Source organism: Manduca sexta, chromosome 6 (assembly GCF_014839805.1).
Source record: "Manduca sexta isolate Smith_Timp_Sample1 chromosome 6, JHU_Msex_v1.0, whole genome shotgun sequence".
NCBI classification, from domain to species: domain Eukaryota; kingdom Metazoa; phylum Arthropoda; class Insecta; order Lepidoptera; family Sphingidae; genus Manduca; species Manduca sexta.
The window spans coordinates 2,367,053-2,394,306 of record NC_051120.1 but is presented as its reverse complement, the minus strand read 5'-3'; the positions used below and the strand labels follow the sequence as shown (position 1 = coordinate 2,394,306).

At 33.7% G+C, this 27,254-nt stretch overlaps 3 protein-coding genes across 4 annotated transcripts; 1 reads left to right on the top strand and 2 right to left on the bottom strand.

The window, feature by feature from the left end:
* Positions 1-2,071: 2,071 nt before the first annotated feature.
* Positions 2,072-4,581, bottom strand: LOC115455987. Its single transcript, XM_030184829.1, has 4 exons — positions 4,252-4,581; positions 3,650-3,766; positions 3,122-3,214; positions 2,072-2,358 (listed from the first exon to the last, which is right to left on the bottom strand). Exons 1-4 carry the CDS (start codon positions 4,492-4,494, stop codon positions 2,134-2,136), a joined length of 678 nt encoding a protein of 225 aa, XP_030040689.1. The 5' UTR covers positions 4,495-4,581; the 3' UTR covers positions 2,072-2,133.
* Positions 4,582-5,428: 847 nt separating this feature from the next.
* On the top strand, positions 5,429-8,878 carry LOC115455981 (dynein regulatory complex subunit 4). Its single transcript, XM_030184823.2, has 7 exons — positions 5,429-5,511; positions 5,876-5,915; positions 6,323-7,015; positions 7,129-7,316; positions 7,757-7,987; positions 8,248-8,390; positions 8,740-8,878. The coding sequence occupies exons 1-7, from the start codon at positions 5,509-5,511 to the stop codon at positions 8,819-8,821; spliced, it is 1,380 nt and encodes a 459-aa protein (XP_030040683.1). The 5' UTR covers positions 5,429-5,508; the 3' UTR covers positions 8,822-8,878.
* A 768-nt stretch (positions 8,879-9,646) lies between these two features.
* On the bottom strand, positions 9,647-25,603 carry LOC115455982 (protein tipE). Of its 2 annotated transcripts, XM_030184824.2 has the most exons (4): positions 25,432-25,603; positions 18,131-19,252; positions 17,684-17,740; positions 9,647-16,212 (listed from the first exon to the last, which is right to left on the bottom strand). In XM_030184824.2, the coding sequence occupies exons 2-3, from the start codon at positions 19,090-19,092 to the stop codon at positions 17,713-17,715; spliced, it is 990 nt and encodes a 329-aa protein (XP_030040684.1). In that variant the 5' UTR covers positions 19,093-19,252; positions 25,432-25,603; the 3' UTR covers positions 9,647-16,212; positions 17,684-17,712. The 2 variants fall into 2 exon arrangements, with proteins under 2 accessions (XP_030040684.1, XP_030040685.1); XM_030184825.2 differs by lacking the exon at positions 17,684-17,740.
* Between the last annotated feature and the right edge of the window lie 1,651 nt (positions 25,604-27,254).

The following is a 27,254-nucleotide window of genomic DNA, read 5'->3' as shown; positions in this document are numbered from 1 at the left end:
ACTGTGTACCATGTACTATTTTAAATAAATAAATAAATATTTTCAGACACAAAAGAAAAACAAAACATTGAAAATCTTCAAACCATTACCTCTACCCATCAGGGGATCAATCTAACCCTACCGCAACTCACTGTAATTACAATAGGGTTGAAACCCAAACGTTTTTATGACACGTGACCACTATTTGTCGAATCGGGCCCAAATTATGGTCTTAAATGCACATGAATGATTTTTTTGGAATTAAGTAAATTAAACTGAAATTTGCGCCATCTGTTGAAATGTGTAAGAACTTTTATGCAAGCATGCTTACGAAGATAGGGGGAAATAGGTTGACTAAAATTACACGATAATATTATGAAATAGATGGTAAAATTATTAAAACCAAGCATACGTAGCCAGTGTAACTACTGGACATAATAAGACTTAACTTCTCATGTCTCAAAATGGCGAACGCAGTGGAATACCTAATAATACTTTGTAATTCAAAGTGTTGGATGGTGTCCTTTTGTTTATGGGCGGTCGTGTCGCTTACCATCAAGCGAAGGGCAAGCTTGTTTCGTCATTCGGAGCAATAAAAAAAAATATGAACAATATGATACGATTAAATACACACAATGATGTCGTGGCTAGGTATTTGTGTCTAACTTAGGGCATCAAACACGCGACCAAACGGCTTAGAGGCTCAACACCCACTAATCCTTTTGTACCAAAAAAGAACAATCTATTCCCTTATAAGTGTAAAAATTAATAACCGCCCCAAGTTATTAACTCAGTTGTCCCGTTAATAATCTCTAACACCGCATAATAAGCGACATGATTCCTGTTGTAATCCCGGTAAATCTCACAAAGGAGACGCCATTCCCGATTCCTCTAATACCACAAATAGGGAACCTTTTTATTTGAATGTTGAATACCCGTGAGTTCGTTTTAAGATGGAAAAATTGATCAGATATTGTTTTTATAAGTATTTTTTCTAGGAATACATTTTGTTATAAATGCACTGTTGTGTTTCGATTTAATAGAAATTGTTATCTGTGTAATCAATTTTACATGTAACGGTTACTATGAAACAAAACCAAAACATCACGCCTTAATCCCTGAAAGGGTAGGTAGTGCAACCAAAGCACCCACTTCTCGCCATGTGTATAATGTCCTATGATATGATAGAGGCGAGCCTATCGTCGTATCGAGCACAAATTCCAGGCATTAAACAACGAAATTTTTAATATAGAATCTTGAAGCTATATTAAACCTAACAAATAAAATATCATCCAAATCTTATTAGATTCTGAGGAGTTATATCTTGATTTTTGAAGTCCAAATGAAGATTCATGAGATTAATATAAGACTACTCTGAAGCTATACAAAAATGCAAAAAAAAATCGTTAGATCGGAACACAGGGTAGAAACTTATCACTGAACAAAAAAAAATAATAACTCTACGATAAATAAATAAATATTGCTCCTACGAAGTTGACAAAAAATTACTAAACAGTGAGTGAGTGAACATGTGTTAAATAGAAGAATAATTACGTAAAAATCTTTTTTTTCTTCAAAAAAATTTATAATATAATAAAAGCCATAAGCCGTTGATCCGTGGACGTTAATTACACACAAAAGTATTACAGACGCCCTGCAGTTAATATTAGATCAAAGTGAACCCGGATTTGTCGCCCCATGCGAAGCGATTGTCACCAAACCCTACTGAAGGAGCAGTGGATCATAGATTTAGCCGCAATATATTAGTAACACGCGAACAAGCTATACTTTATGTCAAAATATAAATTATAACGCTTTATAAAAAAAATATATCATCATATAACATTTTGATGATTTTCATTTCAGTTATAACTAGGACTGTAGTAGCAATGGACCATCAGTTTAGCCGCAATATATCAGTAAGCTTATTCTCGCCATTACCGACACGAACAAATTTTAATATGCCTACTTTATTGGAAACTTATTCATTATAATGCATTATAATAAAAAATATTTCATCATATAATTTTTAATGATTTGCAAACGGTTGTAACCAGGAATATAGTCAAGGTTTTATGAAAAATGACTCAAGGTAAGACCATAATTGTTTATTACCAAAACAATAGACAAACACGTTACAATTTATCCACAAAATCAGTCATGCAAATCCGTGGCATCCTCTTCAACGACATCCCAAAGATATCGGCTGTTAAACTCCACGGTTCTCATTTCATCGACTTTCTCTTCACTACTCCTGTCGATTATCGACTCGCTCTCATCGTCGAGTAGTGATGTGACTGAGAGGAGAGTGGAGTCTGTGATGTTGACTGTGTCGCCGGCGTCGCCGCGTTCCGGTTGGCTTCTTGTTGTTCCTAATGTCTAGAAGTATATCAAATCTTGTTAGACTACAACCACTTAGCTTTGGGGAGATTTTTTTTGTTTTATTACTACTGAATAACGATATCAGTTGCCTGGTCAAAAACGATCAACCACGCATAAATCGGAGCAGCAACATTGAAAACATTAAATTACAACGCACTACATAACATTCCACTGCGCGTTAGTAAAAAGTATTTGCACATAGTCCAGCATAAAGGCACCTACTTCACCTGGTTCTAAGTAACCTGAACTATTTATAATACAAAAAAATCATGAATATGTTACGAGAGAAGATTATATGTATAGTGTATCTCTGAAATTGGACAAGTGAGTTACGAAAAAGTCTTTGTTTTAATGGTATATTTAGGTATAGATACTGTGATAACATGTAAAGAGGGTGGATTTAGTGCCTACTTCACGCCGTCCATGACTGGGGCCGTATTGAATTTGAAGGAACCGTGCAGTGTCGTTTTAGTATTTGTTAATATTTTATTGATATCAATAAAATATTAACAAATACAAAAACGACATATAATAATATATGGGCAAAGTGATATTTGGGTTTTTCTGCTCAGTATCAGCCCGGAGTCTGGAATTTGTGCCCGATATGGCGATAGGCTCGCCCCCTATCACATCATGGAACGGAACATACTTGGCGAAAAGTGGGTGCCCTAGTTGCGCCTCTGCATACCCCTTCGGGGATAAATGCGTGATGTTATGTATGTATGTATGTAATATTTTATTCCATTGACATGAGACTTACATCAACGATAGCCATGTGGAGTATTGGCACTTCAAGTTTTAGAGGCTTGATCTCTTGTGGCTCTTCGTCTAAGTAAGAATACGCAGTGGGTACCTGCCAAATAAACACAGGTTAATGAGATGTTTTCGATCAGGCTCTTACTATCAGGCAAATGATCTGTTTGTATAATTATCACTCAGCTCTATAGAACCGTTGAAAATTAAGACATATCCGTTCTTAATTTTCGAAAAATTTGTGTCTAGTTAGTTAATCTTATTTAACTAGAGTTATATCGCCTTGCCTGAGCAGTATTATTAGTAATTTAATCTGCCGTAGAGGCCCATGTAAGTTTGTCGCGTTCCGGGATCAGCCTATGTATATCCCGTTCCAACTGGCCGGCATCATTGTGTCGACTGCGGAGGAATAATCATCTAATGACAGTTGATATTCTACTGGACCCCACTCCACTTACCATCAGGTGCAGTGGGATTAATATATCGTGCCCAAATAAAATAAAATAAAAGTAATATTAATACTAAGTAAATTTACCCGCCTCAGCCGCCATTTCTCCAAGAACTCATTTGTCTGCCACAACGCCTGCTTGCTTTCCTTCAAGAGTTCGTCGATCCGGTCTTTTGTGTTCATCTGCTTGTATCTATTAAGAAACTGAAAACCATTCATGTTTAAGATTAAATACATGGAAGTGCAAATTATAAATATGTTGCTCTGTAGTCAATCAATTTAATAAATACATGAAGCCTACAGAAACAAGTCCTTTAGAATAATTCCTGGATTGAGACCGTACCAAAGCATTACCTAAGAAAAACTCCTAAACTTAGATTAGGAAATCAGAACCTACGTGAAATTTTTATTAATTATAATTATTAAGAGAGCGGTCATCATAGTTATTTCTTAGGGTACTCAAGTAAAAAGAGGTGAAAACTGTGCTACAATGAATGAATCCCTATTAGCCGCCAACTTCCCGACTCCGATGTGCGACTATGTATTTCTTTAATATGAAAAAACACAGTCACAATTATATTTGGCTCGACCAGGGATTCGAACCCAGAACCTCATCGCGGTAGTCGTACTCCTACCGTAAACAATTACAACGCCGCCGAGGCAATCAAATGCTACAAGAATCCACTCACCGCTATAGTCAAAGATAACAACAAAATTTCAGTGAACAAAACAGACAGGTTGATAGGTTGCGCCGACCCCGCCATCTCGGCATCTTTGGTTTCTTCTCTAATAGTTCTCTTTACGAAGCAAATTATCTTACAGAACAGCCCATGGAGCAAGTCCACGAAGCCATTTCCGAGGGCATAATCTATTACAACTAGACTAAGGAAGGATGCACAGTACAGAACACATTTACAAGCCTCTAAAAACATTGTGGATTTTGATAGCGGGGTCTTTGGTTTACATGTTGTTGCACGTGAAATTTTTACTTAAATGATTGTCAATGCGACATATTTTGATGTGATGGGTTATTTTTTTATTTATGTATAGAAAAGAGGTCTTCTAAGAGTATTGTTATGAATTAAAATACATACCTCTTTTATTTATTTATTTTGTTAAGATTTAACAACAGAGATATTTGTCACATATTGCAGTATTACGGCGGAAGATAGCAGTCTTTCCCTACTTACAGTATACTTCAGCATGCATCATGCAACTTCCGACAACTCTTCTGTGATATAACCCTAGGTTAACGCTGCTCATTAGTAACTATAAGATCCTATTATATCAACCTTGAACTAACATAGCTGCCTTGATAGCGTGGTTGTAATACAATACAACAGCATTGCTGAGGTTTCGGGTTCGAACCCCGGGTCGAGCAAAGTGATATTGTTTTATTTACTCAGTATCAGCCCGGAGTCTGGACTTTGTGACCCATATGGGGGGGAGACTCGCCCCTTATAACATCATGGGACGAATATGCACGGTGAAAAGTGGTTATAACAGTTGCGCCTCTGCCTACTCCTTCGGGGATAAACGCGTGAGTGTGTAGGTATGTAATTTAATATTAAAGTATCTTCATATATCAAACTTCACAAATTAAAATCATAAGAAGTTGCACATCATATAGTAGACCGTAATCTAAATTTTAGACGACTTAGGTTCTCGAAAATACTCATTTTTCAGAATATTCTTTAGAATATTTAACAAAGTTTTGCCATATATATCGATATTTGAAGCTTTCATAGATATTAGCTAGTACTTTAAACCTTCGTTCAGTACCGTCTCCATGGTAACCGTTTGCCTATTGATCTTGACAACGGATTGTGTCAATTTATAATATCTCTGTTTTGTGTCAATTTGTGACGGAATTTGACGGAAGCAGTCGTCTAAATAATTTCTCTAAAATTTCCATCGTATTCAGTAGATTTTCTTAGTAAATCAACATGGTAAGATACTCACACTTTATTTTCAAATTAAGTTAAAACCAGATTGTAACTTTAAAAAAACATACAAACTAATTACTAATAAACAATATGGAAAGTTTTGGGTGCTCCTTTCAAATCTATCTATATTTTCGAAGCACGTCTAATATTTGCAATGGTGCTACTTTGATTTTGTTTTGAAAGATTTTCGCTAGCGAGTCCGAGATTTAGGGCGACATTTACGACTACGATCTTCAATAAATACATTATTACGTTATAGTAAAAAAAAATGCTTTTTAAAACTAAAATTTAATAATCTAAGCCTAAGTAGCCAGATCTGATTGAAAAGAACACATACATTGAATCGAACTTTATACCTTCATTTCAGCCGCCAAAAGGAGGAAAAGGGGGAGCGAAGAAACCACCAGGTAAGTAGTATAATATGTATTTTTTTTTTATCTAAACGAAAAATTATTCATGCGTGTTAAGTGTTTTTGTAATTAGGTTTATCAGATCCTTTTTATAAAAACTATGGTAAGAGGGGTTAACTAAACTAGCTGATATGATAAGTTAATCCAACCACTAGATAACTCATCGAAGGCTCTATGCCGTCTAATTAGTTTACTAAAAATAGTTGCTGTTTATTGTTTAGTTCGGAAACTATAATTTCAAATACAATCTTAAATATCAGCGGCCTTAGATTAATTGTTGCCTGCTGTAAAAGTAATACCGAGATGGTTGGCGATTATTTGGGGAGAACTAAGTAGTGTTGGACTTAGGTCGCCCCAAGTAAACAGCGATAGGATGATTGATTAGAAATAATTATTTTTTTCAGCGATCGTTATTGATGGAGTGGACACATCTGAGATGACCCGAGAAAAACTCGAGCAATTCACGCTTAGGGTTAAAGAAGAATTAGATAAAGAAAGAGAAGAAAGAAACTACTTTCAATTAGAGAGGGACAAGATTCGTACATTTTGGGAAATAACTAGACAACAGCTAGAAGAAGCTAAAGCCGAACTGAGGAATAGAGAAAGAGCTACAGAAGAAGCCCAAGAGGAGAACGAAGCCCTACTAGAAACAGAGAAGCAGAAAATAAAGCATCTCAAATATGAGCAACAAGCCGCTGCAGCCGCTTTAAGAGCTGAAAATCTAGTAGCGCTGAAAGCTGCAAAAGAGGAGCATGCGGAACAAGAGTTGGAATTATTAAATGACAAAAGAGCGCTAAGGTCAGAAATTAGAGAAAAAGTTTTAGCAGCACAGGATGAATTACGAAGAGCCAAATTGATACATGCTGAAGAATTGTCAAATGCAAGATCGGAATTTGAGGAAAAAGCTCGTCAAATAGAAGATAAAGCTGATAAGAAATTGCATGAAACTAAAGTTGAAATGACCGTTAAGCATAGAACAGAAATAGCTGAGGTCGAAGAAAGGAAAAATAAGCAGTTGTCAGAATTAATCGCTCATCACGAAAGAGCATTTTCTGATTTAAAGAATTATTATAACGACATTACATTGAACAATTTAGGTAATTATTTTATTGATACCAACTTTATTTTTGGCCTAATTTTTTTGTATTCGTTCTGATTTTACCTACTTAAAAATAATGATATTAACATTTTATTAATTAAATTTTTCCAGGTCTGATCAGCAGTTTAAAACAGCAAATGGAAGATATGCAAAAGGTTAAGGAAAGAGCTGAGAAGATAGCAAGGGATGCTGTTGCAGAAGCTAAAAATCTTCGTGAGCCATTAGAGGCTGCCATCGTTGATAATAAAGAATTGAAGAGACAGATGTCTAATTACGATAGAGATAAAGCTGCATTAGCGGTGAGTACTGGTATCTTGACATAGGTTATGAACAGACAACTCGCCCATGCTTAAATAATATGAAAATGTAATGACATATCAGTTTAATTTGTGAAGTTAAATTGTCACTTTATAGATCATTTCATCCACGAAGACGCGTCCAACTACCTTCCCTAATCACTTACTGTGTGCGTAAGCAGTATAAGTGTACCTACACGCACACTACAATGGATAGCGACTTGGAATGTGCTTGGAAAAACGATGGAAAGTGCTTGGATCAATCGCCTTACGCCCCGACACCCCTTAACATCCCCACTCAAAAGGTGGTGGGGAGAGACTTGTATGAAAAATATCTATAGTTAAAAATCCGACTTTTATTCTAATTCAAGAATTATTATGAATCAAGAAATAGGCCAATGTATTGCGTGGTTTAACAGAAGATATTTATTTATACTTTCCAGGCTAAAACAAAACAACTAGCGTCATTAGAAAAACAATTCGAAGTTCTCAAATGGGAGTACGAAGTATTACAAGTACGTTACGACAGAGTACTGGCGGAAAGAGACGAGTTGAAGTCGAGATTCTCGAGGGCGGTGCTGGAGGTGCAGCAGAAGGCTAGCTTGAAGACGGCGCTGTTGGAGGCGAAATTGAAGAATATGGAGGGCAGTGACCTGGGACCTAGGGACTTGCATGTGAATTGATTAAATATATATTTTTGTTGTTAACTTTGAGGGATAGTTTATATATTTTAAATTTTATTGTTGACTAACTATTGTAGTTTTTCCACTTCAAATATAAATTACAATGCATCTTCATGTTTTGATAACGTATGGATAACGACTCACTGACATTGTTTTTTCTTTATATTCAAGTTTTGTTCACATAGTGACGATTTTAGTTTATTTCAAGTACCTAATTTTCGGTTAATAAAACATACTTTTGTATCCACCAGGAACTACTGAAACTAAAAGACACACAAGTAGAAGATCTTCGATACGAAGCCGCTCGCCTTCGTAAAGCACACGATGATTTGCTGGCTACTTACGAAGCTAAACTTGCGAAGTTGGGTGTACCTGCTGAGGAACTCGGTTTCAAGTAAGTTTTAACAACGACATCTCCTAGAATGGTTTAGAACTACTCCATATGATGTTACGCCATCTATGAATTGGAGAATAAACTACAGAATTATAAGTATATGGGGAAAGGTTTAGTATTTAGAATTCTAAGATAAATTAACAGATGGCGCTGTTCTACAAATTTAAGATAAAGCTTTTATTTTGAACGCTAGTAGTAAATTAGTTTGTTTTTATACTATTATTGAAATAAACAAAAAAATATGAAACAAGCTGAAAATTAATCAATTATTACTTCTGAAAGGCCCTAAATATCCAGGTGTAGTTTCTTATTATAAAGTAATGAATTTGAATAATGTTTACAATTCCAGACCCTTGAAAGCGGTTGCCGTGGCGGGCATGTCACCTGTTATTGGCCAGGGTCCTGCAGGACTAGTGACTAAAGAACAATAGAACATCATTAAAACTTCTTTATATTCTTGGACCAATCAATATTTTTGTGAAATTAAATATTTTCGTTAATAAAGCTATTGCTAATATATTTTTATTCATAGAATATTTATTTTTAATTTTTATGAGGATTAACGCTTAAAAGGCAATAATATCTAAACGCCAAACATACTGAAAATGAGTTCGTAGATTCATATTCTTCGTAATTGCCAGACTTGTTGTTTGGTCTCGGTTTCTTATCTCTTAGACAATTTTTATGTTATAAGGCTTTATTTTTTTAAATTTTAATAGTTAAATAGATAAGAATTTTCTTTATCTAATCAAAACTTTAAATCACTTTACTTCAAGTTAACCGATTGTCACTTAGATATTATGGTTGTCGTTCAAGCGTCGATACGTTTGAAACAAATTGTGCAAGAATCTAAAATACTTGGTCATTTATTATCATGAGATTTTAAGGTACCCATAAAATATTTTCACTGGTGGTAGGTCATTTGTGAGAGACCGCCTGAGTAGGTACCACCGAAATGTCTATTTCTGCCGACAAGCAGCAGTGTGTAATCACTGTTGTATTCCAGTTTGAAGAACACGGAGCCAGTGTAACTATTGGACATACTAAGATTTAACAACTCATGTCTCAGGATGGCGAGTGCAGTGGAATACCAAACAATACTTTGTAATTCAAGGTGTTAGATAGCGTTTCTACTGTTTATGGGTGGTCGTATCGCTTACCATCAGGTGAACAGCAAGCTCGTCTCGTGATTCAAAGCAATAAAAAATCAACACACCTAAGAATAAAAAGGTAACTTAAAAAATAAAACAAACACATCGAAGCCAATAAGTGTACTTTATTACCTACCAACGTTTTTTCTCATTATGTACAAAACGGTCATAAGGCAACAGTTACAAATTAAAACGCATTATTATATACGACGAACATTAATAATTCAAACATTTCGCTTTTTAGCTAAATTTTGCGCCACACTTCGTAAATCACAGGTCGTATAAGTTACATGAGAGGTCTAATTATACTGGTTGCGGGCAATCGTGAAATAAATTTTGTGGTTGAAGATTTGATTAAATGCGCTCCATATTCAATAAAAAACAATTTCCCATTATGACATAGCACGTAGGTACTCACCTTCACTATCAAAATCACTAAATATCAGTAATTTTACTAAGCTTTGAAGAAATAAATTTAAAATTAGACTAAAGATTATTAAGAGTCTAATACTGTGTGAAAAAATAGTTTTACGTGGTACTTTTACAAATTTTAACATGTTTAAAATATAAACGAAAAATATGCATTTAAAAGTAATAATAAATTGTTGCTAATACGATTACATCAAAACCATTTATTTATTCACTGTCAATGGTGCTACGGTTCGCAAAAAGAGAAATGAATGGAACCGAATCACATTATAAAAACTCAACCAACTGTTAGGTTTGATCAAACAGATTTGACACGTCTAATATCTATACGCGTATATCCGTTGCGTACAGTCAGCCACAAAATATGCTGAACAATTTACAACTTCAAATCATCTGTGCACGTTACGTTAGTTGGAATATATGTTTTAAATAAAGTCAACTGTATAGTCTCTTAAGTAGCATAAAGTTTTGTCAAGGCAGAATATTATATAAGCAATTTGAAGTTTTGAATTTATTTAGCAATTTTTGAAAATTATTCTACTATAATGAGAGCTATAAAGTCGCGGTACTGTCGTCGCGTATTTCAGAGTTGAATTAAAACTAGTGAATACTGTAAAATGACGAAATTGATAAATGCAACTCAATTACGCTCTTAAGTATCATATCAGCTAAGAGGCTGTTTACTTCAGAATCTTAAGATCCACTATTTAATAAACAAATATTAACATCTCAAATGATATCTGAATTATGACGGATTTTGACAGCTTTGCTTATTAAACAATGCCGACTCAGTTGGGAATAAGCTCCTAAGCAACTACTTAAGCTTTGTTTATTAAATAGTTTTATGAGTTTAATGTATACTTAAGAGTCTGTTCAAGAGCGAAATTGATTTATACTGTCAACAACTAATACAGAGACACTTTCTCTAGAACAGTGTATAAAAACTTATCAAAAACACATAGGGTATTTCACGAATTACACATTTAACGCGTTTTATTTCATTATTTTATAGCTATTTTACAATTTCGAGTACTTAGCAATAGTATGATTAAAATTTATGATAAACCAGTATAAATAGACCTCTCCAGAGTACTATAACTTGTAGAACCTGTTTTAAGGTACACATGCATATTGTTCACTGAAGCAATTCTCTTTTATAACCTCTCAATTAGGAGCGACCAGCGCATCCATGTTTAGGACAGATATTTTGATAACGTCTCGAAATGAACTGCCTATGCCTAATTATAGATTAAGCCTGTATAATTAATAAACATTGAAACCCAAAAAAAGGATCTGATATTGGTAAACGTGATTTTTTTGTAAATATTCGAACAAAGAGGACATCAAGCCTAATTATGACAGAATTTTTAACTGATTTGGCGCATCAGTTTTTTGACAATATATTGTTTGCGTCTATACACAGGTTTTATAAAATTTCTAAATATGCACGTGTACCTACAAATGCGTACTACTAATAGTTTGCACTTACGATCTATTTTTATAAATATCTAATTTTTGAAAACAACGTGTTTTATAAAATACATCTAGGTGGACTTTGTCTGACTAAAAAACCGTGTACATGGTCGCTGGCATTGACTTATATACAATTAAATTTTCAAGCCATTAAGCATTGAACTTTATATTGATGACATAGAGCTTAGCTTTGTCCGCTCCATTTTGTAAAAAAATATAAGAATAGAATAAAATAAGTGCAAGGAAAATATTGGTCAATAGCTTATTTCAAGTAAAGACGGAAGAGAAAAATTATTATATTGACATCAATTTCTCGCTTTCAAGCTTGAGATTGAAATATTATATTAAGTTATCTCCTAAAATTCATAAACTTCTATAATACACAACCGAAATTCAGACGTTTACAGGAGAAAATAAATTTTATAAAATTAATTTGACGTCAAGTTTCGAATGATATTTTGTGAATTGCTTTTGGCTTACTCTACATCTGATACTAAAACGTAGGCTAAAACAATTCCACTAAAATTTTACAAAAAAAAAACAGTGTAATTTTGATCAAAAAGGTTTAAATCAAAATTATTCGATATTTGAAACAATAAAAAGAAAAAAATATTTTTATATATTTTAGACTTTATCTACGTTTCTTTTTTACCAATACGATAAAGTATAAACTAATCCATTGATTGAATCCATTATATTACTTAACAAAGTTTTTTTTATAATTACAATGTAAATAAAGATTTTAATGTAGAATGTAAGGTACACATCCCAAAAGAGTAATCTTTATAAAAATTTCACGAATTGCCATTGATTTCGTAAGACAACAAAGGGCCTAAAATATTAACACTTGAAAATAATAAAGTACACTCAGCCACAAAAATGTCCAGATAAATCCAAAACCTTAAATCGCCTGTCTAAATAATTTTGCATCATTACCAATTTTTTTTCTATACCTACAAAGTGAAAACTGACTTTATTTAGACAAAAAAGAAATGTTTCACATGAATGTAGAATGTTTAAACAATTTGGAGTTTCAAATTCATTCACCTATTTTCGTTGCTGACTGTAACTAATAAGCTTTCTGTCAGATGTTATTGAACTGTCAGAAGTTGTCACTTATAAATGGAAGTTCGATCCATCATACTTTGAAGAGCCATTAACATACATTCTACGTTAAAATCTTGTAACTTTTAACTCAAAATTAATCCTAAATTTGGCAAGAAACAACACTGTAAACATTTTGAGTGCTAAAAGCTAGTAAAAGAAAAAAAATTGAAGACGTATTTTTTTCATTTAAAGTATGATTTTTTTTATTTTTTTGTTTATCATTTTTTGCATTTAAAATATCACTTTTTTTGGTTTACAAAAATAAATTAAAAACAACTTTCTTGGTGATAAGGTAGGAAACATATTTGCCAAATAAAAGGTAGTTACTATTTTTTAGAGGATAGTATACCAATTTCAAAATATTTTTACATCGAAGGAGGGTTTCTTGTGTTTTAAATCTAATTGTAGAGTAAACGAAGGCGGGCTTCTTGTGTAGTCTTTAAATTTAAATATAGAGTTAAATAAATAGAAGTGAATTAAAAAAAATCGCAACTAGTCAAACTATAATACATTTTTGTTTAACCTTACAATACGTTTGTGACTCTGGCAAAGGTCGGCTTATTCAAACACACCGGAGTTTTGGGTGAGCACTTTAGGCACTCCCAACCCTAGAGACATAGAGTATCCCTTACAACACATAGAGTATCCCTTTGTAATAATCAGTGTAATTACATAAAACTATAAACACACGAATTAAAAACCACCTCTTTTTTTGAAAGTCGTTTAAAAGTACTAGAAGATTACTTGATTGCATTATACAAGCCTCATTCTCTAAATAAATGAGGCTTGTATAATGTTAGCCTATTTTTAAATAGTATTCGAAAATTAAGTAGTTTATAGGTAGTACAATTTAGTTTCCATACAATTTATGTTTATATAACTCAATTAAGTATAAGCAGATGTTTATATTGTTAATTGTTTTTTGTAGAGTCGTTTCCGTAGTATAATTTCAATTAGGGCATAGGTTTAAGGAATACAATCTAGTCTTAATGTAATTTAGTGCTTAAGTATTCTTTATAATGTTTATGTTCTGTATTATGCCTTTTGTTAAATAATAAAAAAAAGAAAAAAAAATACACAGATCAGTTATTGCGTACGATTCTTGCTAGCAATTATTGATCAAAATGAGGCAGTAGCTTACGTAAGTAAATTTCATCAAAAGAACAGTCGCTTTGAACATAAATTGTTTAATATATCTTAAACTTTGTCTAAAGTGTTGTTTCTCAACCAAATATGCTTCATCTATTTTAGGCGTTCACTTATCATTATAGCATCAAATATTAATACTAGGTAATGTGCGTAGGTTCTTGCGACACTAAAATTTCTCCAGTCTACATCGTGCCTTACACCCTCATAATAAATACATCTTTATATTTAACAACGGTAATGACGTATTTGGTAATGATTAAAATTAAAAAATTGAAATTTAGATTAAATATTTTTTCATAAATCGGAACCTTGAAGATATGGTCCCAAAATATAAAATAAATACGCTCAAAATGCTCCGCGCATATATATTTTTACATTTCTATAACATACGCAATATTCACAAGCCTTTTAATCAATATTACTAAAGAAAAACAATATGACTCAATTTTACAACCATTATTTGTTTGCAAAATACCATATTGTAAACTCTTGCTATTGTTTGCACGATAAACTAAACAAAAATATTAAGCAAAAATACATCTTTAATAAAACATTAATGTTAAAATTAATTTTTAGTTCACGAATTAAAACATTTTATTTTAAAATTTATTAATGGGTTCACGAATTCACTGATCCATGACGAAAAAATCAAAGAATAAAATACAGACGCGATGGACTTTAATGGATTATAAATATCGATTAATATAATTCTATTTCGGTAAGTTTTGAGTCGGTACGGATCTGTGTGGACTGTGTTGATGAATTTTTTAATAGCGTAGGCTCGGGACGGAAGAATCAATACCGACCACTGCGGCATGGCAAGGACTTCCAATAAATAGCATTGCGTGCTTCTTACAATTGTCTTGAGGTGTTGACTAACCGAACTAAATGTTGACGTTTAAATAATGCTTAGTAAAGCAGTTTTCGATTGGAATTATTTTTATCAAAATATATGTCTAATTGACGCACAATACTGTTTTAATACAACGGCAAAATAAAATTATAAAGTTCATGTAAATGTACTACGAAATAGGAAAATAAACCTATTCCCCACAGCGCTACGATATCTAGATCAAATCATGTTTAACTCTCTCAGCGACACTTCATTGAAGAGCCCTTAAAAGTTCAAAACAGACTATCGACGTTGCCGGCCGATTGTTATCATTGAAAAAGACATCTCGTCTCGAAATAATCGTTATTTCGATTTAAAACTTAAATGTGCATCTAGAGTAATTATTTCTTGTGTTATAATCATCTGACGCAAATTAATTCGAAGCCATATTTTATTGTATTTGAATACCAAGTTCTATTTGAACTGTGTACCACCGCAGGGAAGCATGGACTTCATTACGTTCGGACAACTTTTCGGATAATTGGCATTACATGGACAGGATCATTGTTTATAATAATAAGTCGTAATGGCTTTATTTCACTCAGTCAACATCTCAAAGCCGCAAAGAATAATCTAAGCCGGACTAGGTACATTACAATTTGTCGCTTAATCTTTGAGCACTAATTTATATTATTATATTAAATAAAACATGGCTACCTACATTATCGTTAATTTTTGAACAGTAATAAATAAACTATAGCTTAAATTAAATGATATTGAGAATTGTACTGATTTGGATTATAAATATAATCGATGTTTTTTAAATTATAAATTTTATTAATATCTATTGTTAAAGTAATATCAGTTAAATAAATTTTAATTGATAAAAATCGAAGTGGGATTAACTTTTCTCGCTTACAACTAAATTTGAATGGCAGTAGCTAGAATACCATTTCAATCAACTCTACTCCATATATCCGTAATAGCAAGGTGTATTACTGGATGTGATGACATTCTGGGACTTTCCCACTCTAGGGACGTTATTACGAATACTTCCCCACTTTAAAAAATTAAAAATGCCGTTGTCAACACAAGGCTTATTATGATTTCCCTCTTCGATCTTTTTCAAAGCCAAATACATTATATTATAAGATGTATACATTGGAATATATATTTTTTTATCATAGCACGCGTGCAGTTTGACACAATTAGCGTACGAGCGTAATATTTTAAAATCTTATTTTTTTTTATCAATAATTACTATAGGAGATAAAATTTTTGTTATTTCTAATATATGGCGTTTTGTGATGGTGTTTTTTCTTCCTTGACGTTGAGCAACATTTAATTTGCGTTGGTTATGTAAACTGTATCTATTTAAGTTTGCACTATGATTGTTCTCAAACATTTGTCTTTGTCAATAAAAAACACCATCACCATTTTTTTTAGTATCAGTATTTTCACAACGCTTTATAAAAAATTCTTTCGCCGTTTACTGACCTTGTGCGGGTCATTTGAATCTCGTATTACCTCTTTCTCTTATAGAGTGTGAGAGGGACAGATTGCATCAAGTGTGTTTTCAAAATCACAATATCGAGCACATATATCTTCTTAAATCGTTTTTGTTCACCTCATTTCGTGATGAACTCTGTAGCCAATGCCCCCTCTTCAGGAATCCTGTCATCTGAAAGAGTAAAAATGTTTGTTTAATCTCAGATTTACTTACCTTTTCGTAATTTTTTTACATTGGGTTTCAGATCTTGATCGTTATTAAGGGTTTGTGAAATATTTGCTACAATACTAAGGGTTTTGGGAGTGACATAAGATGTTGGATAGATTCGTGTAATTCGTGTAATATGTTATAAAGAAAATAGGAATGACAATTTTCTTTGAAAAATACTTTTGAATTTTGAAATAGTGAATCTCTTTTCGGTATAGGTTTGGCGATATTCATTAATACTTACTATGTTAACTTAATTGTCTTGACTTAACTGTTTGATAAATTTACCGTCGGCTATTTTTATTTTTGTGCTGGCCATTATATAGTTATTTCCTCATAAAATTGAGACAGCAATGTACAAATTTGTCAATAAATCTGCTTTTATGGATACCCTACTCTCTTATATTTTCTCCTTGATGTTACTATATAATATTACTAGATTTGCCTGCGGCTCCGTCCGCATAGAAAAGTTATTTGGGGATAAAACGTAGCCTACAGCACTCAGCAATATAGCTATTAGTGAAAATCCATTTAAAATCTGTTTAGTAGTTTCTGTGATTAGAGCGTTCAAACAAACTCTTCAACTTTATATAATAGTATAGGTAGTAAATACATACTTTTTATATTCTTTCTAACATATCTGAATATAATATAGCCTAAAACTAAGTTGGAATATGGTTTATAACCTCGAAAATTCCATAAAAATTACTAAAGTGATACTTACGGGAGTGCAAACAAGAACGTGTATAGTGAGTGCATTTTGATAAAAATGAAATTGAAATTGGTAATAAATAAAAGCAAAATACAAAACAAAATTAAGGAATATTATGACGTGTAGGTTGTGTCTCATATCTTATGTGCATTTCTAGAATAAAAAAATATAGGTTGGTTGTGCTTTCAATTACATTTGAATTGAATATTTTGTAATTGTAAATGTATTTTTTAATCCCAATAAAAAATAAATTGTATATTTATTTTTATAACAAAATAAATTTTAATTTAGTCTTGAAATTTTTATAAATCACGTTATATATAATCAAAAGCTTATAAGATTGTTTCGCGTTATAATCCATTATTTGTTAATACAAAGTTATATAAACGATATTCCGTTATATATCTTGAAATATATAGTAAGACATTACAATATTACCTTGAAAGTAATAAGCCTTTAATTGCCATCAAGCCTACTTAGAAGCCATATGAATTATGACTTATTCCAAGCATCATAAGCAAAGTCTGAAAGCGGCTTAAGAAAATTGAAATACTGAATACGTAGTCTTTGCAAAAATCTTTTCTTAGACATTCCGCGTCAAAGTACTGAGTTCAGCAAGCCTTACGTGTAATTTGGAGTGTGGCTTTATTTGTACGAATGTGCATAGTTACTTCAGTTTAAGCTTTAAGCTTTGGCGTTAAAGCTGATTTTTCAAAGACATACCTCTATGCGTTTTATGCTGTATTGTCTCACTAGGCGTTCACGAATGAAGACTTGGTCCTGTTTGGAGACAATCATAGGATAAGAAAAAAAATTAAAGATTTCATGTTTCTGTATTCAATGATTAAATAATTTAAAAAGTACGTTTTAAATCAAGTAGAGAAATAATTTAAAAATAAATATTAGGTTTAAAAAAACAAATGTTGAACACAAAAAATGCAATGATAGGAAAGAAAGTGTTTTGAGTTGTGTGAGAAATAATTTGATATTCTATCCCATATTTTTATCGGATAATAATTAATATCGTGTTAGTATACTTTATGGAAGTAAAATTAACGAATACAAATCAAATCACAAGATCCATGTAACTAGTAAAAGTTAAGGTATCAATATTCAGATCACACAGATGAAGTAATGCCAATTGGACTTGCAAAGTATTGTAAAACTCACCCAGACAACGAGGCGGAATTAGAGATAGGTGGACTGTTGGACTCGAATCCTTCCTTCGGCTTCTCATTAGCCAACTGCATCTTGAGCTGGTGTCCGAAGCACGCCAGGTCCTCCCTAAAGGTGTCTGAGCCTGGAGTGGTAGGCTTCTCATCATCACCGGTCGCCATCGCCTCAGCATCACTCTTCAACGGCGCCTGCTCCGATTCATCCTCAGTATTGTAGATTTTGAAGTAAGCAAACGTCAGATAAATCACAGAGATGATGAAGGATGGTATTGGTATTGCCATCGCATATACCAGGTTCAAGGTGTTCTGCCACATGTCCAGGTCAGTGATCACGAGACCGGGGTCCACGCGGCTGTAGTAACATGTATAGTTGGTGCCCAAAGGCCTGTATTTTCCGTAGAATATAGTGCAATTCAATATGGGAGGATAACCACATCCCTTCACGTTTGGAAACAGCCTGGCTCCAGTGAAGTACCATTCTGAGTCGTTTCCTTGCAGACCTGTAGGCAGAGCGTCAGGCAGCTCCTGTTCATCGGTCATTTCGGGATAAGTTTTATCGCCGGCTACCTCGTAGTTTTCATATTCGTAATCGTTCCTCAGAGCCCTCTCAACTCTAATGAGGTTTTCCACTTCACTCTCAGTGATATTCCCGTAGTCACCGAGTTTATAATTGACCCTGATTTGCGTGCACTCATACAGATCCTTAGTGCAGCCTTCTCTACAAGATGCCCAGGTGCAATTACTGGCTCCAACCAAATGCTTTACTTGAGCTGTCACGCACTGCGCTCCCACTGGATCAAACTGCATAAATATTGTGGTGAACGCGGGCTCGATCACAAACGGTACTAAGAACAAGAAGGCGAACAGACTGAAGATGGCGAGCAGGACGAAGGTAGCTGTTGTGTAGAACAGGAGTTTCTCGAGAAATGTCGGTGGTATCTTTTCGTCTTCGGCCATCGTGGCGTGAAGGCGCTATAAGCGACCATAGCGAAAGTTTCACCTCGGCTGTGTCATTTCATCTTTTATAGTCAGTCTTGATGAAGGACTTTTTGATTTTTTTAATCAAATTTAAATTTAATTTTATTGTTTAATTTTATTCACATTTTCGTTTACGTATCTGTCAACATGTCGATTTACTGGTTTACTTTTCACACGTCATTCAAAATGCATATTTAAAATAACTACAAACTTAAAAATCTACTGTAACTTTATTTTTTGTAATTCGCAAGTATTTCGTATGTCATGCCTGATTTTGCTTCACACAGAGTCCGCGAACACCCGTACAAAGACTCAGCCATATTTGGCATACTTTTCTGACGTATTGCCAACGAGTTATTTGCGTCGCTACTGTTGTGGTAGACGCCAGACTGTCTGGCTGGGCAAGAATCCAGCATCATATCGATTTACCAATTTGCTAGGTTACAAACTATTTGGAACAAATCTACAAATACTCTACTGGATATAGTCATAGGCGAATACCGGCATTCTGGGTCAGGTATTTTTAGTTCGTTAATCAATGCAGATTTCTATGCAGTATGAAAGAATGTTGTTATTTGTGCCTTGTGTCTTTTTCTTACATAGTTTAAGTGATATTTGCATGGAAAAGTATACTTAAAAGTGTTGTGATAGCTTTGATTTTAGTATGGACTTTGATCAATTCACGGGTTAGGGGAGTCTTCATTACTCTCGATAATAGTTAAGTTAGTAATAAATTTTGTAAAATCTGCATTTCGGATTTACAAGTTGAAGGCAACATGGATCATGATTGAAAATTTTAGGCAGTGTTTAACATTATGATTGATAATTTTGTTTGTTATTTGTAGCTAGCTGACCCGACAGACTTTATCCTGTCTTAGCTATGAATATTCTATTAGAACATGGACTTTTCCTTTACTTTCTATTGAATTATCTAAGGAAGTTCCTTATCTTTCTTTTTCCGTATAAACCTACATAAAGTACTAGAAAATTAAAAATTATAATTAAAAAGATTAGGTTGTTCTCAAGTTATGGCGTGTACAAGGGATGTTTCTACTGTTTATGGTCGGTCGTAATTTACCATCAGGCGAACGGCAAACTCATCTTGTCATCTAAAGCAATACAAAAAAACCTCAACCTACGATACTACAATTATAGGAAGTAAATTGTTGGAGACTATCAATTGGTGGCGTAGTAGCATTACAGTACGACTGCAGTGCTGAAATCTCGGGTTTGATCGCCAGGTCAAGGAAAGGTTTTTCTACTCAGTATCAGCCCCAAAATTGGAATTTATACCTGATGTGGCAATAGGCTCACTCCCTGACACCATGAGAAGGAAAACACACGGCGTAAAGTGAGTACACCAATTGCAACTCTGCCTACCCCTTCTGGGATAAGGCGAGAGTGTGAGTGTGTGTGTTAAATGATTAACGCATTTACTTTTAATTAAGTAACAGCTTTTGTTGTTTACGTCGAATCAATAAATGTTTCATATGGATGGACAGAGAAATAAATAATTTCAATTGACCTTCTTACTGCCTACATGAAAAGGTCAACCGTTCATCCGACTCAATTTAATCGATTATAATTAAACGTAGGAACTAAATTAATCTACGATGAAGTTGAATCGAAATCGATCCGATATGTAAACGATGAATAATCGAGATGGATGAATACGACAAATAAAAATAAAAACTGGTGTAGACAAAGCATGGGATGAAAACATTCGGGACTTAATCTTTACTAATCGATTTTTATAGCTTTAACTTAATATCGATATCACTTAGATGTTTTTTTAATACAGACTTAATGGTGAATAGAACGAAAGATCAGGGTTTTCGAATTTGACCCTTGCAACAAAGCAAACGTCTGATTTAGGTTTGAGTGTTGTATGGCCGAAATACCTTTGTAGTTTATACATATTATAAAATCCTATGACACAATAAATTTGATTTATTATTTTATTTATTTAATTATAATTTACTTTTAGGAACCTTTTAATATTTTTATTTTCTAACAACATTGTAAAAGTTTTAATGTTGCATAATACTATTGATTCTATTATAATTAATTTGAATTGTTATACCTTTTAATTTTTGTTACTGTCCCAAATCACTTCTATTTTATGAAACTAATACTAATCCGGTTGGTAAATACTCAATTCGTAGAAACACCATTGTATGTCTAATTTTCGATTCAAGCATGTGATTTGGCTGAGATTGGATTCAAAGATGACTAAAGGTTCGACCCTTATTTCCCGGAAACATTAGTCTAATCCGGGTCAACCTATTACCAGTCTTCGACCCCTTTTTTGAGATGGTATGCTTGCTCATTTCTAAAATAATCACCTGATATTACAGGAGGAATAACGTATAATTTGAAAGAAGAAAAAAAAAGAAGGAAAAAGGAAAAGGTGAACTTTGTTAAGCTCATCATCATCATTTCAGCCGGGAATCGTCCACTGCTGGACATATGGCTCACTCATTGAGCGCCATAGGGACCGGTTCTGGACATCCATCGGACTCCGGCGACCCTCACCAGATCGTCGGTCCGTCTCGTGGAAATCACGAAACGTATTGCATGTTATCCTTAATATTGATTTTCTTTTAGGAATTGGAATTCAGTTGACTGACCTACTCATGCGCTATCAGGGAAGAGTCCTTATACCCCGTTTCTGGGTTCCCTTTATGTAGAATTTAATTATCATTTGAATGATTTGCAGACCGTTTTTATGTATCTTAGTACCCGAAAGAGAACCCGACAACATATGTTGTCGGGTTCTCTTTCAGAAAACTTCGCCCTTCGGCACTGCATGCTATGTACTAGTAAGCATGGTCTTAGAAATATGATATTTCAATTATAATTTTAAAAAATATTCTCTTGAAATACCAGAAATATTTCAATCATGTCGAAGCTCATTTACTTTCTGGGGTTCTTATCTGTTTTACCCAAGACCTATTTAGCTATGATATTTTTTTGACTTCCAAACAAAGTGCCGACTTTTGCTGGTGATAGGTATATATTTTACATCCGTCCAGATAGCCACCAGTACACAAGATGTTAAAACCGGTCGTAGTGGCCCAGGTAAGTGTGTCTCGTTCGCCTGTGTATATCCGGTTCCAATAGGCCGGCATTATTGTGATGATTGTCGAGGAGTAATCAACTCTCGTCAGTCGACATTCTATTGGACCCCACTCCACTTACCATCAGGTGCAGTGGGACCAATTTTCTGTGCACGTATAAAAGAAAAATAAATTCTTTATATGGGTTGTAGATTATATGGTGGTTCTCACATGAACAATGAGTTATGCATATATAGAACACACTGAAGAAAATCAATGGTTATGTCATGCATTCATTAGTTTCTCTACGCCATTGAATAGACAAACAAAGACTCCCTACCTTTATGTATACTAATTGTTTTAAAGGTTTGTAAATGAAACGAAGACGCAAACTAGTCTGGTTATATTTTTTTTTTTGTTATACTATAGCTTATCCCATATCATTTTGGCTGATACGAGCAGCAAGACGATATGTAATATATTTTTTTTTACGGACAACTCAAATTGACCGCACTGTACCTAATGGTAAGTGGAGTGGAGTCCAATAGAATGACTGACGAGAGATGATTAACCCTAGGCAGTCGGCACAATTTGCCGGCCTGTTGGAACCGGATATACTAAGGGCGATCCCGAAACACGACACACTTACATGTACCACTATAAAGGGTCTTAACACCTTGTGTGTGGTCGCTATCCAGGCGGATATAAAATATATCCTATCACCAGCGTATCAGGATGAGGAGCGCAGAGAATCACGCAGTACTTAGTAATTCATTCTGTATAATTGCTATATTATCGGTGGTCGTATCGTTTACTATCAGGCGATCGGAATGCAGTGGCGAAGGGTTAAATTTGAAAAAAGGTAAGCCGGTGCAAAAAAAATGCTTTAGTTAACACACCACAACCAATTTAACAGAAAATTAAATTGAAGAAAAACCTAAATAAACCTAAAAGGTAAGCCAATAGGAATCGGCTTGTATGGACCCTTCGCCACTGTCGGAATGTCTCCCATTGTAAAATAAAGCTAGAATCAATACCGTATGTTTATCTTATTATAATAAGAAGCTTACACTACCGTACATAATAAAATTTAACATCTCATGTATCATGATGGCGAGCGCAGAATACCAAACAATACTTTGTAATTCAAAGTGCTGGATGGTGTTTCTAATGTTTATGAGCGGTCGTATCGCTTACCATTAGGCGAACGGCAAGCTCGTCTCGTCATTTAAATAAATTTAAAAAAAATCGCACAAAAAGAACACAATAATACGCACTGCTGCTTGGTGGTGCAATAATACCGACCTAGACGTCTCCTCGGATAAGACTTGCCACTAACTTACAGTGCAGCAGGTAGTGAGTGTGGGGGACGGTCTGTCTCGACGGATATTCACTATGTTTAAACAAAGTAAATAGTAAATCTTCCTTAAGGAAAAGCGATTACGTGGGTGATCTTTACGGGAATCCTATAGTTATAGTTTTTTGAACCTTAATGACAAGCTCTTATAGGACTTCTTGTGACCTCACACCCTATACATAGTTTGTAGAGGATAAGACAGTCTAAGATCGCTTACAATTTCTGTACAATATATTTTTTTTATTTAAAGACTGTCACTTAGTGACTTCATTTATTATAAGACAAAGTCCCTTTGCTGTCTATCTGTATGTTATCGATTTTCTGAAAATCTACTGAACGGATTCTTATGAAATTTCGTATGGAGATAGCTTAAGACCCTGAGAACATTATAGGCTTCTTTCCCGGGAAAATATTTAGCGGTAATTTTATCCCGGAAGACTCCTTCACGCGAGTGAAACCGCGAGCAAAAGCTAGTATCTTATAAAAGAACTATAGATACATACGATGTTTCTGCACAATGATGCATGGCAACAGAAATAGACATTACGATGCAGATAGATTCTCGTAGACTACTAGACAAAATTAACTTCATTCTTAGCTCGTTGTTGTTTTGAAGATAAAGTTCAATGGGTTAATAAGCTCTTAGCTAAAAGAAGAGCTTTAAACCCCTAAGCTTTAACTTTCGAAACACCCTCACATCTTCGCGATACTCTTTATATACATACATAACCTCGCCTTGCCCTTCTGTGGATAGGCAGAGATGTTATATCACCCATATTTTGCCAATTATGTATGTGTCCTATCCCATGTAATAGAGGGCGAGCTTTATAACACACGGTGTTAATTCCCCAAGATTTCCAAATAAGGAATCACTTGACTTACTAAAGTTTACTATAGTGTACTCTGATGCAATATGAAATAGACTTCTTACGATATTATATTACATCATAATATAACATGCTTAGATATTGTTTTGTACTAAAATTCCGTTTTGAATCTACATCCTCAAATAATTAGAACCTTCGAAGAATGTGTGATTTTTGTACGAACCCTTTGCCTCCTTATGCGTAACATTCAAAACTAAACTTTATTTTTTGATTAACAGAACACATATTTTTAAAACTTGTGTCCGAATATGTAGTTTCCAGAGATTATACCCTGGTCTTATAATGGAGCTGACGTTTAGAACTGTATTTGATATAATTTTCCAACTAATATCGAATTTAATAACACAACTTTTGAATGGAAAATTAAAGAATTTGGGTTTAATTCTGTGAAGTAAATTCAACGTAAACATGTTATACAGGTAGAATTTTGTAATGAAATATAAGTCCTTGACCAAGACCTGACCTATTATTAACAAAATAGTTTTGATATAAAGGTAATTCTTTCGAATGATTGCGATTTTTTAAATTGACTCTAGATTTCGATCCAGTCCTCTACAAATAGTTATTACTAGCGTCCTTCGACATTACCACAAAGAAGTATTACATAACATAACCTCGAAAGAATAGCTCTTGAGGTCAAATTTTCCGAAAATGTATGTGTAATTATGTGCAGCAATTTTGTGCAAGTTATTTATGTAAGCACGAATTTATATTATTTTATTGTCATTCGATTTATAAATTTAAAATTAATGAAATTATCCTTGGCCATTCTATTTATTTCCAGAGCTGTAATTAGAAATAAATTACAATTCAATACAATTTGAACACAAGGACGTGCCATAATAGCCCAGGCTTTGACATAATGCAGTAACGACTTCGTTCTATCACCAAACAAAAAGAAATTGATGTTATTTATTGTATCACGTACGATACGAATTAATACACTTAATAGCATTGTAATTGAAGAGTAAAAATAGATGTGTGAACAAGTAAACCAGTAACATTGGACATTTACCCTGGCCTCGATCCGTTTGCACTGAAAAAAATATTGTTAACAAACACTACGGTAGCTCTAAACACTAAACCATCCTTTTTTGTATAAGAAATAATTATTTTTCTACTTTTTTTTGTTCAACGACGTCTGTTTTACGACAGACGTCGACGCGTATCCGCGACACCGTGACTACTGGGCGCAAGCCAACTTGTGCCGGACTTACTGGCACCTCGTAAGCCTTAGCGAATAATTAAAAAATAATAACACAATACGTTTTTTTATAAAAGAGGTTTTACTTACGCGAAAGGTGTAGGACTGGGACGAATAAAAAAATATTTTTTTAATATTAGAATATTATAAAAAAAATTAAAATCTTTAAAATTTAAAATTGGAATTGTAAAACAGACTTTAATATGGATTTATTAAAACGATTTAATTTTCAAAAAACGTATTTGGCGGTCACACACGGGTTTGTTGGAGTGCGCGCGTCGCCTGGACCGGTCGATACAGCCTGTGTCATGTGCTCAGCCAGTATACGGCGACAGACAGTCTTATTTTAAAATTCGAAGGCATTTTATTGAGACCATTTCCATTTTCTTAATTATATTTTTATTCTTAAAATCCACAGATACGCATTTTTTGTTTTTTTTTTTAGTGGCATGGTGAGGCAAGTAATGTATTTTATATATTCATTTTATATATTTAGTATTTTACGCTTTAGTTTTAAGAATGAGCGCGATGAATGACTCCCTACACTTCATGGGGTAATGGCTGACGTCTCGCTTGGTGTCGGTGTTTATGAGTAGTTAGTACATTTTATCAATTCCATTAACAGACATAACTTCTAATCTATTTTTATTTATCGTTTAAATATCTACGTCTATACCATGTAATTGTAAGAAATCGAATAAATTACATAAATATTTAAAAGTAATAATTGGTAATTAAAGCTTTTTTAACGCAAAACAAACGTCTATTTGTTTCCGAAAAAAAAATAACCAGAGTCGAACTCGATTTAACCACAACTCAATTTTGGTATTTTGTTTTATAATTATTCATTGAAAGAACGAAAACTAATCTCATGAAAAGCACTAAAAAATACCATATTATTAAACGAAATATTCTACCAACTTATAAGAATTAATACCTGTATATCATGTATGTGAGAAAACCTATATGCCTGAGAAGTTCTCCATAAGAATTTCGAAGGTATGAAATATCTGCTATCCCGCACTAGGCCAGCGTGTTAGATTATGGCCTTAACCCTCTCAGCAGTACAGGCCCTTAGCAGTAGGTGTCCTGTGTCCAGAAGTGAAACAGTATATACGGCTGTATATACTGTCTGTTAGCTGGGCACAGGACTTCTCTTAGGCTCTCTGTAGGCTTACAGAGTTGATGTTCTTAAAAAATCTAAATGCGTTATTTGTGTCGATTAAATTCTGGGTTATCCCTTTAATAAATAAAAACATAGTCTTATTTTGGAAAAGGGTCTTTCAAATAGGAGAAACCGTGAGCAACATATTAAATAAACTCATGCAAACGAATCTAAAATGATTACAGAGGTAGGTCAAGTAGCTCAAACATGAACTAGGCTTCATTCAATACCTGCAATTATATTTGACCTAGTTACTTCGGTAGGAACATTTAATATTTCTCACGCCAAATCTTTGGATCATGGTAGCTCTTTCTTGATTTTTCCACGAGGATTGACAAATAACTATTTAAAATCCATCGTGTCTTTCCTTGTTTTTTTATACGTGCAAGGGAAAGTGACCCCACTGTACCTGATTATAAGGGTTATACGTACACGACATAATAATCCTACTGCACCTGATAGTAAGTGG